Consider the following 12,339-nt stretch of genomic DNA (forward strand, 5'->3'; position numbering starts at 1 on the left):
TTTTTTTTTTGATGTCACAATCCAAAATGTGATTCTTATATATTGTGACGGATTTTGTGTTTTTGAGGCTGTTTTGATCTTCAACTAAAGTAAAAGATGTAAATAACTACACATAGCATGGAAAATATTGAATACAAGCATTCACTGTGTATTAGATGATTTGTTGTGATTATGTAAACACATTTAGATGCCTTTCTGTACTCAGAAATTGTCTATTGAAATAAAAAAGCTAATTTTCAAAATCAGAATTCCTTATATATTTAACAGTTGACACTATTCAGACTGAAATACATGGGACAAAACCCTTGAGGTCTCATATTTTTCTCCTACTTTTTAATAAATGTACTCAAAATGTTAATTCAATATCTAACAGAATGTAAGTTTTACCAAATTCTCTTGCAGACACGTTACTTTTGAATATTCTCTAGAGAAATGCCCTTAATCACTTCTTTCTCATATATGTATATGTGTGTTTGTTTGTATGTACATATGTATATGCATGTATATTTATGAGAAATAAATGATGCATAAATATATGCATATTAACATTTGGACATTTTGTTTGTTCTGTACAGATACCATCCATCTTCGAGTTCTTGAATCCTCTCCAGTTGGCACAGCTGTTGGAAGTGTAAAAGCAACTGATGCTGACATGGGGAAAAATGCTGAAGTAGATTACCGCATTATTGATGGAGATGGGACAGATATGTTTGACATTATAACTGAGAAGGACACACAGGAAGGCATCATTACTGTGAAAAAGGTATTCAGCTTCAGCATAAGCAAGCATCTCTGTGTTTAGAGAGTAGAGATTTCATTATGTACTGTTTGTTCTTGTATTTGCTACCAAAAAAAAAAAAAAAAAACAGCACTGCTGGGTTCAGTTGAGTCTTGTGTTACATGTAAATAAGAGGGCACTGATACCAAATAGCCTTTAGATATTCTGAGGATATGCTCTTCTTATTTGTAATGTGAAACCTGAGACTTGAACAAAAATTTGAATAGGCAAGTTAATATATGTGTAATTATATTTCTTAGCCATGTTATTAAAAGTATACTGTAAAAACAATGTTTTCATAAAGAGTATTTAGTAACTAATAATGGCAATATATCATCACAGTTGGAGGCATAAAAATAGCATGTTATCCAGATGTATGAGCCAATAATTAGAGCCACTAATAAAAAGAGACAGAATGGATTGGAACATAATTTAATTGTTCACATTTTCCCTTCTGCTATATAAATTATTTTTTTTCTGCTAACATATGCTCAGTGATAGATTTTAAAGGTAGCCAGGTTTTATTGTAGTTGGATCCATTCTTATGACAAAAATAAGGCACATTTCTATTTAGGTCAAATGAGATGCTGTAAAAAGAGTAACCATTGAGGTACTGGTAACTAATACAATTTTCCTGAGATGTTACTGAAGTCAAAGGAAGCATCACCATTACATTCAGTGACTAGCAATGCTAAAAAGCCATGTCTCAAAATTAGCAAATAACAATTACTACACAGAAAGAGGTCGAAATGGGAACAGAATCTTTAGGTTTTCAAATCGAAACAGGGTAATAAAACTTGAAGAAGCAATGTTTTTTATTCAATATTTATGGGCCAAGGGATAATATTTTTAAACTGTGACATCTATATTATACCAATAGTAAAGTCTCCTCTGTATTTAATAAATCCTCCTCATGAAATTGCTATGATTTTTACTTTTATATTTACATAATATATTCCTTATCTTGAATTTTTCTTGTAAGTGCTAATGTTTGATATTCTATAAAGATTTTATGGGTCCAAGAACCCCTTACACTAATGAAAATACTTTAACATAGATTTGTAAGTGCCCTAGCTGTTTAAAATCAAAGACTTTTTATTTTGCCTTAAAATGTTGAGCCATAACCTGTATGTCATCAAGTATACATACACAGAGAAGTTCAAAACACATCAATCCATGTTTTGTATTGAATTACCATCCTTATAAGATTAAATATTCATCCATATTTTAATTATATACAATAATTAAAACATTTGCTTATGTTCAAAAACACTACATATTAGAAACCTATAATTATAAATAGTACTGTAGAAAACAGAAAACTTAGAAAATAGTGTCTAAACTTGATTTTACTAATGAACAACTTGCAGCATTTCAAAGTCCTAGTGTAACATAGAAAGAGCAGACATTACCCAGAGTTTAACTTCATAATTTTTGTCTTTATACAGCCACTTGACTATGAGAGTCGAAGGCTTTATACTCTGAAGGTCGAGGCAGAAAATACCCATGTGGATCCACGTTTTTATTACCTAGGGCCTTTCAAAGATACCACAATTGTGAAAATTTCCATAGAAGATGTGGATGAGCCCCCTGTCTTCAGTAGATCCTCCTATCTGTTTGAGGTTCATGAGGACATTGAAGTGGGCACAATCATTGGCACAGTGATGGCAAGAGACCCAGATTCTACTTCTAGTCCCATCAGGTACTCATATCAGTGTTAAAAGATTAAAAGAAACAGAATGGAAAGGCATATCGGGACCATGAAATTATGTTTGGCTACAAGAGTTTCTCTGTAAATGCTACATAAAATTGGTGTGCACTGAGTTTAAGCGATATTTTTTACTAAATGTCATGGGCAAAGCACATGGTCTTTTCTAGTCTTTGGATTTTCCATTATGTTAATAGCCTATGTCATGAATTTCACTCATTAAAATGTTGGCTATTCTGAACACTGATATAGAGCAAAATTACATAGATGGATGTATATTGTGGCTAAGCATATTCAATATATTACAAATAGGAAGATTTTTCTTTCAGTTTGTTTCATGATTGTGTGTGTTTTGTTTTCTTTTATAAAATCATTTTTTAAAAAGTTTGAATATTTCAGAAACATGAGAATCACTTTTGTATTTTGTTTTTTGGCTTTTTTTCCTATGCAACTTTAGAGAAAAGGGAGATGTGGTAGATAGATAAAAATGAACAAGATTCAAAGTTTTCATTAGCATCTGCACTTGTGCTCTTGTGAACTAAAGAATTATAAATATATTTCTCTTTGTCCAGCTTCAAAGTGAATATTTCCTTTAATTTGTTTGAATATAGTGAGTTTGCAATTTCATCACTGTACCAATAGTCAGGAAGTTGAATTTGCATCCATGTGACCCAGTCAAGTAAAACTTCAATCTTTGTTTTGCAGTTTCTGAGTGAACTCTTGTGAATTTTTCAGCTTTAAAACATGTAGAAACTTCAGTTTCATTGTCAGAAGCTGGTTTTATGGGGCTGCAATCAGAACCAGCCAATTGGCACCAAGTCTATACCTGAGTGGGGGTGTGTAGATGAGAGAAAGGCTAACTATAGACAATAAAGAAAAAAAAAAAAAACAGAGACACAGACTAATAGTCAAGAGGGTAGATCAGGTAATACTGAAAATACTGAATGCCACTAGTTTATTTTCACCACTCTTATGTCTTAAGTACCTTAACCAAAAAGGGGAACACAGTATCATGGATATAAAAAGCAGACTTCTCTTCCTCGCTTATTCTAAGGTTCAGTAACCACACCTTAGCTCCACCTTCTTGTTCTCTAACCTTGAGGATCAGGAGTAGACACACCTTAGATTCATATATGTTGTTATTTTGAATAAGACAGCCAAACATTCTACTGTAGCTACGCCTTTGACCGTTGGGTGTTATGACTTGCTGAGGACAGTTTTGAACTCTCTGTCCTTGTGCCAAGATGACGTACAGCCATCTTTATGGGCACTGACATCTCATGTTTGTGGGACTCTTGAGTGGACTCTTCACATGAACAATTCCATTTATTTTGCCAGTCTTAAAATAACTTGTACTAGTCAAAAAGTAATATAGCTCTCTACATCATTTATTAAAGTAATTTATGCAAATACATTGCCTTACATTCATGTATTCCACCACAAGTTATATACTGGCTGAAGAAAAAGATTATTGTACATGTGTTGGCACAGTGTTTCTATATGCTGGATGAACTTTGCAGTAAGTGCCTCTTTTTTTTAGATGCTTTATCAAATGGCTATGTTCTTGGTTCTTGTCTGCAAAACAGATTTTGAAATATAGTTAGTTTTGTTTTAAAACAAGCTCATATAACTCATAGTATCATAACTTGCACAACATACCCAAAGATGACCTTAATGTTCTTACTTCCTGCCTTTATCTCCCAAGTTCTGGGATTTCATGTATATGCCATTTTACCCAGTCTATGCAATCCCACGGTCAAACCCAGAGCTTAATTTATGCTATTGAAGAACCTTGACAAAATATTCTACATACCTAAAACTTATATACAGTTTATGAAGGACTGATTTCTATCAAATGATATTGTTATAACACAATATTTCTCAAGAATGTAAAATTGGTTTTTGTCTTCATAGAGACACAAACTATATTATTTTGTCAACTCGTTCCAAATAAAGTAAAATTTTAATGATGTTGCTCATCTAAGTACACAGAGAAAAGGTTCATTTAAATAAGCCAACTATCATGTTTAAAGTTTTTATTGCTGTGATGAGGCACCATGACCATAACAATTATAAAAAAGAAAACATTTAATTGTTGTGTCATTAACAGTTCTGAAGTTTAGTCCATTATCATCATGGTGGGACATGGAAGTATGCAAGCATACAGAGTGCTTGAGAGGTGTTGGAAAGTTCCACATCTTGATATTCAGACATCAGGAAGTGAATTTTCTCACTGGGAATGACTCAAAGCTCACCTCTACAGTAACAAAGTTTCTCTAACAAGGCTACACCTCCTAATAGGGTCACTCACTTTGGGGGCCATTATCTTTCAAACCACCACACCAGCTATAATCATAATTGCAACAACAAGTTTATTGATTCTCATTGTGTATTTTCACTTTATTTTGCCTTAGATGTAGAAAATGCAAATAGTTTTAAATGTTATGTTTAGAAAGAAAGTGTGTATATATATATATATATATATATATATATATATCAAACAAATAGAAATATATTTGTGCAAACACACACTTATATTCTTTAGGTTATGCTTTCTATATTCATGCATTCATCTTCCTCTTGGTACAAATAGAAAATATTCAGAAAAAATATTCTGCTTTTGCTGATCAGAAACACATTTTATGTATATCATCATATATCTACATTATTTGGAGCCATATGCATATGACATCCCAGAGGTGATAGAGGGGTAGAAATTGACAATATTTGGAAAATATATTGTCTTTATACTAAGCAAATAAATATTTTTCTTGAAATATTTAGAGTTGTAAAATATCTAGAGGTAACATGAAGCTTACATATGTTTGTATGGTTGCTTGATTGTTATATCATCTTATCTTAAGGGCATCAGTTTCTGAGAAATTGAGCATCAACAGAGTCAATCTCCAGATTATCAAAGAAATATTATAGATAATCAAAGACAATATACATGGCAGTTTAATGGTTTTGTTGGAAGGGTTCAAATTACACATGGTATAAATATTGCCACTTTATGTGAATTTTATGCATTAATGTAAATTCTGGAAATAATTTTAAGAAAGAAAAGGAAAGTTACCCCATAATTTGCCAATAAACACATAGAAATATGGTTATGCTATAAATCATGTTTAAGAAGGAAGATTTTGGATGGCAAGATGACTCAGTGAATGAGCGCTCTTCCTGCAAGGTTGATAACTATACTTCAAGTGTTAAGATTCCTGTGCTGGGTCCAAAGAGATTCCAATGCTGTGGATTATCCTGTGAACTCCACACATGTATTACATGCACACATGCAAATACATTGTCATAAAAACTAATTTTAATGCAGACATCTTATCTCTGCATTCAAGATACTGCAAAATAATTTTCCACATTCTTCTATTACTTTTCAAAGTAAGTAGAATACACAAGAAATAAAACACATAAAACGGATTAAGCTTGGTATAGTTTATGTAGTAATCAACTTATTGTCACTTCATCTTACTTTTTCACAAGTAGACTTAACAATTTTCTAATCTGACAAGTAATTTAGGTTTTTTTTGTTGTTGTTGTTTTGTTTTTTAAATTTGGCAATTTTTTGCAGATTGTTTTCAAGTTTGGATATATTTTTCACATAGAGGAGTTTCCACATGAGAGTCAGGAATATCCAGTGAGTGTCAGAGTCTGGTGCTGGGTAAAGAAAGGATAGCAATAGGCTTGATAATTTCATGTCTTATTTCTTGTTTTAAACAACTTAAAATACAGTACCATAAGTGGAAAGAATTAATATAGGAAGATTTAAATTAGAAGGCTGCAAACAGCTTCTACCATGGATAATTATGGAAGGCTGTTAGAATGAGGTAAAATTTACCTTAAGTTTATAGTTTTTCTTTTCATTTAGAAGTGAGGTCTCTCTCTCTCTCTCTCTCTCTCTCTCTCTCTCTCTCTCTCTCTCTCTCTCTCTCTCTCTCTCTCTCTCACACACACACACACACACACACACTCACACTCTGTCTCTCTCTCTGTGTGTGTGTGTGTGTGTGTGTGTGTGTGTTTGTGTTTTTGTGGGGGGTTTTGTTTTGTTTTCAGGCAGGGTTTCTTTGTGTAGTCTTGGTTATACTTGAACTAGTTCCATAAACAATGCTGGCCTTGAACCCACAGAGATCCACCTGTCTCCACCTCCTGCGTGCTGGGATTAAAGGTGTGTGCCACCACCATCTGGCTAGTTAGTCAATCTTATTTGGAAGTTATTCCAGAAGTAGGGGTATAATGATTTGCTTTAGTTGTTATGGCAAGAAATATGGCTTGATAAATATATTGATGTTTACCTTAATTATGCCACCCTGAGTGACAAATGCTGGTGTTACCTTTTCAAATGACATGTAAATGATGCCTGATATCAGTTTCTAAAAGAACTCTTTTCATTTATTTATGAAGGCTTTATTCTTTGTATTTGCATAAGCATTTCTTATATTCTATTGTAGCAATTTTAAAAGACCTTAAGGCTCTTATTTTATAATGATACATGTGATTAGAGAACCTGAAGCTGGGTGGGTATCATATATAAAGCTACAAATCATCATAAGTTGATGATGTACTGATTTGATGAGAGTCATCTTGTCTTCAGTTTTCTCATTAATAAAATCTGAGATTCTGACATGGATATTTTATGATGGATAATGTAGTGAATTATCATCAAAAGATTTGGTTACTGAGTACAGGTAATTGATAATGAAACTACATCTCAAACACACTATTCTAAGTCACAAGATACATGCAAATCAGTTGACTTTCTATAGAAACAGGCAATAGTTTCAGTAGACACTTGGGTGTCTACACAAACTAAAATGCCAGTTCTTGCTTTGAATGAATAATGTACATAATCTTTAACTGGTGAAACAGTTTACATTCTACATCAGCAATGTGGTTTCCGATAATTATGAGTTACGTTTATGCATTTTTATTTTATAATTTGCTCATGAAAATAAAAAAATAATATTGCCCTGTATTTTCTTTGCCAACTATTTGTAGATTCACTTTGGATCGCCATACCGACCTTGACAGGATCTTTAACATACACTCTGGAAATGGATCACTTTATACATCAAAGCCACTGGATCGTGAATTGTCTCAATGGCACAATCTTACTGTTATAGCTGCTGAAATCAGTAAGGATTTATATTTCATAAATATTTTTATTTTGTGAAAGTCTTGCTACTTGCATTTCATATATTTGCATATTTATTTCATGTAGAAATAATTGTCTATTCAAATTAAATGTCAATGTACTTTTTAAAATAATTTTTTAAGTGTCAGTTTTGTACATTGACTCCTTTGTTTCTTAACCAAAAAAGAGCTAGATATATTGAAGACATAGTAAAATATTTTCTCTGCTCCCCCAGGAACTTTACAATGGTTTGAGTGTTGAATTGCCTAAATTTCCTTTTTCCATCTAGTAGAGATTTAGTTGTTTTATGTATATGTATATTTATATAATTAAGTCATCTTGCAACTTAAAGGGTATAGAAATATACTATTCTGACTTTTTTCTAAGTAGCTTTGAATGTATTTCTGCTATTTTTTTCCTCTTGTAAATTTGAGTGTTTACTATACTGGTAATATTTGTTTCTTATTTTTAATTGGCATGTCTGTTTTTCTATTGAGATTTATTCATGTTCTTAATTGTATTTACCAATTTCTCTTTTGAGTATAGTGTTCCTGTAAGCACCTTATAATTCCTTCCTAGTCGTCTAGAATTACCCTACTTTATAATTTTTCTGCAAAAATCTTCCCCTTCCAAGACAAAGGAAACATTGCTTGGTATAATGATCTTGGTTGCCAGTTATTTTCTATTAGGACAAGAAAAACACTATTCTATGTCCTCCTGGATTTTGACTTCCTGCCCAGCTGTCTGTCATTCATCTAATGTGTTTGCCTTTGAATTTGCTTTAGAACTTATTTACTCTGTGATTTCTGTTCAGTTCTCTTTCAGATCTGTTGTGTTCCTTAATATACTTAAATATTTGTGGTTTTTCTTAATTTTTCTTGTATTTCTATGTTGAGAATTATTCATCTATTGAGATGGGCAACATTTTGTGCTGCTATGTGACAGCCTTCTTAATAACTTCATCTAATAATTTGTCTTGGGAGGGATCAAACCTGGGTTGGATTCACAGACTGGTAGGAAGATATGTTAAGGAAGAGAAAAAAAGCAAAGTAGACATATGAAGAAGTTGAACTCTGCATTTTCCTGTCAAGCAAAATCCAATGCTGGATTTTTCTCACTCATTAAAAAGTCCAAGGCTAATCTTGCAAGATGTTTCCCCCCCTCTTCCACATGTAACCTGGTATAGCAGAGATAAAATTATAAAGTAGCAAGCTACAAGCTCACATGCCTACAACAAGGCAGAGAGAGACCTTAAGTTGGAATTTCTCTTGATTTTTTTTTATTAACTTCATCTCATTGAAGAACTTGGTCTTTGGAAGTCCTTGTAATTTTTAAAGGCTACAATGCCAAGAACAGTAATGTGGGAATCAAATCAATTATTTGGTTTCTAGATCTAACACTTTCTTTCATACATGCTTTTAAAAAAAAACAATACTTCATCCAATTAGAAAATTAAAAGCTCAAGTCTGATAAGAATACATTTCTAAAACTGCGGCAGATTCTGCTCCCAGGTAGGACCACATCATCATGGATAGCATTGGCATTATTTAGTGGACTGTTGAAAATCATTATCGGTCCAGATGTGACAGCACATGTCTCCAACCCAGCACTCAGAAGAAGTAAAGGCTGTCAGGGTGATGTTGGGAATTCTGCCTCAAAGTACAAGAGTGTTATAAAAAATAAAACAAAACAAACAAACAAACAAAAAAAAAAACCTAGGGACAAAACCATGAAGAAGTTTGAGATGGTGGCAACAGAGCCTTACATTAAAATCAGGCCATTAAAACATAAAGGGACTGTAAAAAGGCATATTCCCATGCTCATGAAAACCTTCTAACAATACCTTGCCTACCTTAGGCAATGCATTTCTGTGCACTTTTAAAAAAGACCTTTAACTTTCAACTGAGCCATGGTGAGAAACTGCCTAGAAATTCCATGCATGTAATAATTAGTCTATACATAGTCATCAAGACAGAGCTATTGGAAGTAATTATTACATACTAAAACAAGATCTGAGTCATCCAGAATTTGAGAATTGTGCAAGGAGTCTGGTCAGATCACCATTTGAAGTTTCAAACTAACATAATGGATTCAGTTTCATCATTCTAGCTTGAATCTAAATAGAGATTCACTTCTGCCTTCCCCCAAAGATCATACTTTGTTTAGGTAATTATGAATGATGCTGTCTTTTGAGGCTATCGGTGTAAAAATGTATTTTCTTCTATAAGGAAAACTCCTGTTTCTCTGTCTTCTGCCATATCTAATGAGACCCAATTTGGAGCTTCTGGAATCTGATTGTTTGTGCTATCTGCTCTGTTCAAGATCCTTATTCAAGCTCACTGAGCTTAGAATTGCATTTTCTATTTCAGATACTTTGAGAAATTTAACTTCTAAAGCTAGTTGAAGTAATTATGATTCTGTAAAAAGCTAAGCCAATTACTTTTTAAGAGATAGGCCTATTCTTGTCCTTTAGTGAAGTCAATCTGTGGAGTGAGTGCTAGAAATGCCCACCTGCCAACCACAAGTAGCCAGGGTTCCATTATGTTGCTCTTGGCATTTAATGCAATGAGGGAGGAAGAAAAATACATATAGGGGAGTGTTTCACTAGACTTTAAACACTGGTTTGATTGTAAGTGTGTCCCTCAGCAAGCCCTGAGCAGGACAGAGGCATGTGTAAATGAACCTCTCAGTGATATGTTTCCAGGTCCCCATCTAACAGTTTAATTCTATATTGCACAGCAAACGTCACACTATGTGACAAATGTGGTCTGCTTCAGGTAATTACCCAGTGCATTACAGCATGGCATAATTCTTTCCCCCTCTTTAAAAAATATATTAAAATGCAAGGCGGAAAATGCAAAACTCTAAAATTAATGTCACAATTAGTGACTTCATATTGAACTTTAAATTTAGTATACACAGGAAGCATCTAAAAACTGATCATATTGCATATATATATATATATATATATATAATTTATATTGAGAAAAATTATTCAGTGCATGCAGAGAAGTTCCATCTTTTGAAAATCCCAAGTTTCAAGCTTATCTCTTTTGGGGTGATTGGAAATCTTATATATGCATAGGAATGGCCTTACTTGAGGCCATCATAAAAGCCTTATTGCTCATGTCTCCTTGTTATAGTACAGTTTTCCTGAAGGATTCTGAGGGAGATTCAGGTGGTAAATATAAACCAGCTGCTATTCAGTATAATTCTTCCTTGGAATGCTTTATACTTTTATTTGTACATAAGCTGTAGCATCTGCCACAAAAAAAAAAAAAAAAAAAAAAAAAAAAGGATTAGTGTAAGCACTGTTTTTTGAATAGATGACTCCAGGCTTTATGCTTATAAAGCACAGTCATCCCTGTGGATTTAGCTTTGATTCAAAGAATGTTATTTGGAAAGAGGCTGAAGAGTCTTCCTACTGTGTTAGAAAAGGGTCCCACGAAGCAATTTCTTACCGACAATTTTTTTTTTTTTTTGGCCTCTTTTGACTTCATTAGTATAAGTAGAGATTGGAACTTTCAAAATGAACAAATATATTTGTATATGTCTTCCTCTATCATTAGGTAGAAAGTATATTCTAGACACATACATTTCCATTCTTTTCCAGAGGAACAAGTAACTAGGGAGGCAAGGCTGGATATACCTACCTCTAAGTATTAACCAAATAAGTATTAGGAACATGAAAGAAGAGAATATTTTTTCTAACTTTTTGGTTATTAGATTTTGTTTTGTTTCATTTCTCTTTTCTTGCTTATATACTCATCAGATCCATATAAATGTTAGAGAAACTGTTAGCACTGTTCATATTTTTTATTATGTATATTTTATTATAACAAAATTAGCACAAACTAAGGAACAGAAAGAAATGAAGGTATGTCTATGATCATAATTTTTAACCTATACTAAAGCCTAATCTCAGAACTGGTGCTTTGTTAAATCTAGTTCAATAAAATGTTTTTAATCTATTTTTTCAATTAATTTCTGTGAGGTGGGAAATTCTACTTGATATGTAATTTATAAACTAAGGAAGAAGAGATCTATAGTAAGTATATTAACCAGAGTCAAAATGTGTGAGTGTCACACTTGAGAGTTAAAACAGCTCACTTGACTCTCGGCCAAACTCTTAACTATACAATACACTTACAGGTATATTGTGTACAGTAAGAGCTTGAAACTCTTAAAATTAATCCTGTTGGCTGAATACTTGTGAGTTAAGTAGACTTGAGCAAGACTAAAAAGATGTAGAACTAAAATTGATATTTTTTTTGTGGAAAGAAGGGAAAGTAATTATATTTCAAATTATACAGAGCCCTGTGGTCTGTCTTTATAGTTGATTAGCCTTGTGAATATACCCTATCAGAAACCAGCTCTTAACTCTATAGGAACTTTAATTTAGTAAACATATGATTATATAGAAAAGTGGTAAACACTTTCAAATTATAATGCATTCTATATATACACTGAATAACATTTTTACATTTGTATTTGTAACAGAAAAAGAAAAAATATTAGAAAAAATTAATACCGATCACCAAAATAATGGTATTCACAAGCATTTTGGCCAAATAGTTAACAATTGTGTTAAACCTTATTTCTTCATTTTATATTTAGTCTGTCTTATCTTCTCTCTTAAAATTTTATTTTAAAAATACACAAGAGCATGAATTTCACATATTAATATTGCTGTCTTGTTTTGTACAT

The 12,339-nt window shown here is 32.6% G+C and overlaps 1 protein-coding gene across 1 annotated transcript in view; it reads left to right on the forward strand.

Annotated features, from left to right (window-relative positions):
- Positions 1 to 12,339, forward strand: part of LOC127220666 (cadherin-10) — a 112,956-nt gene that overhangs the window by 82,928 nt on the left and 17,689 nt on the right. Inside the window, exons 5-7 of the mRNA XM_051182581.1 lie at positions 576 to 763; positions 2,227 to 2,480; positions 7,497 to 7,633. Coding sequence (XP_051038538.1) covers positions 576 to 763; positions 2,227 to 2,480; positions 7,497 to 7,633 — 579 coding nt within the window. The remainder of the gene's footprint in view (positions 1 to 575; positions 764 to 2,226; positions 2,481 to 7,496; positions 7,634 to 12,339) is intronic.

Source organism: Phodopus roborovskii, unplaced genomic scaffold, assembly GCF_943737965.1.
Source record: "Phodopus roborovskii unplaced genomic scaffold, PHOROB, whole genome shotgun sequence".
Taxonomy (NCBI): domain Eukaryota; kingdom Metazoa; phylum Chordata; class Mammalia; order Rodentia; family Cricetidae; genus Phodopus; species Phodopus roborovskii.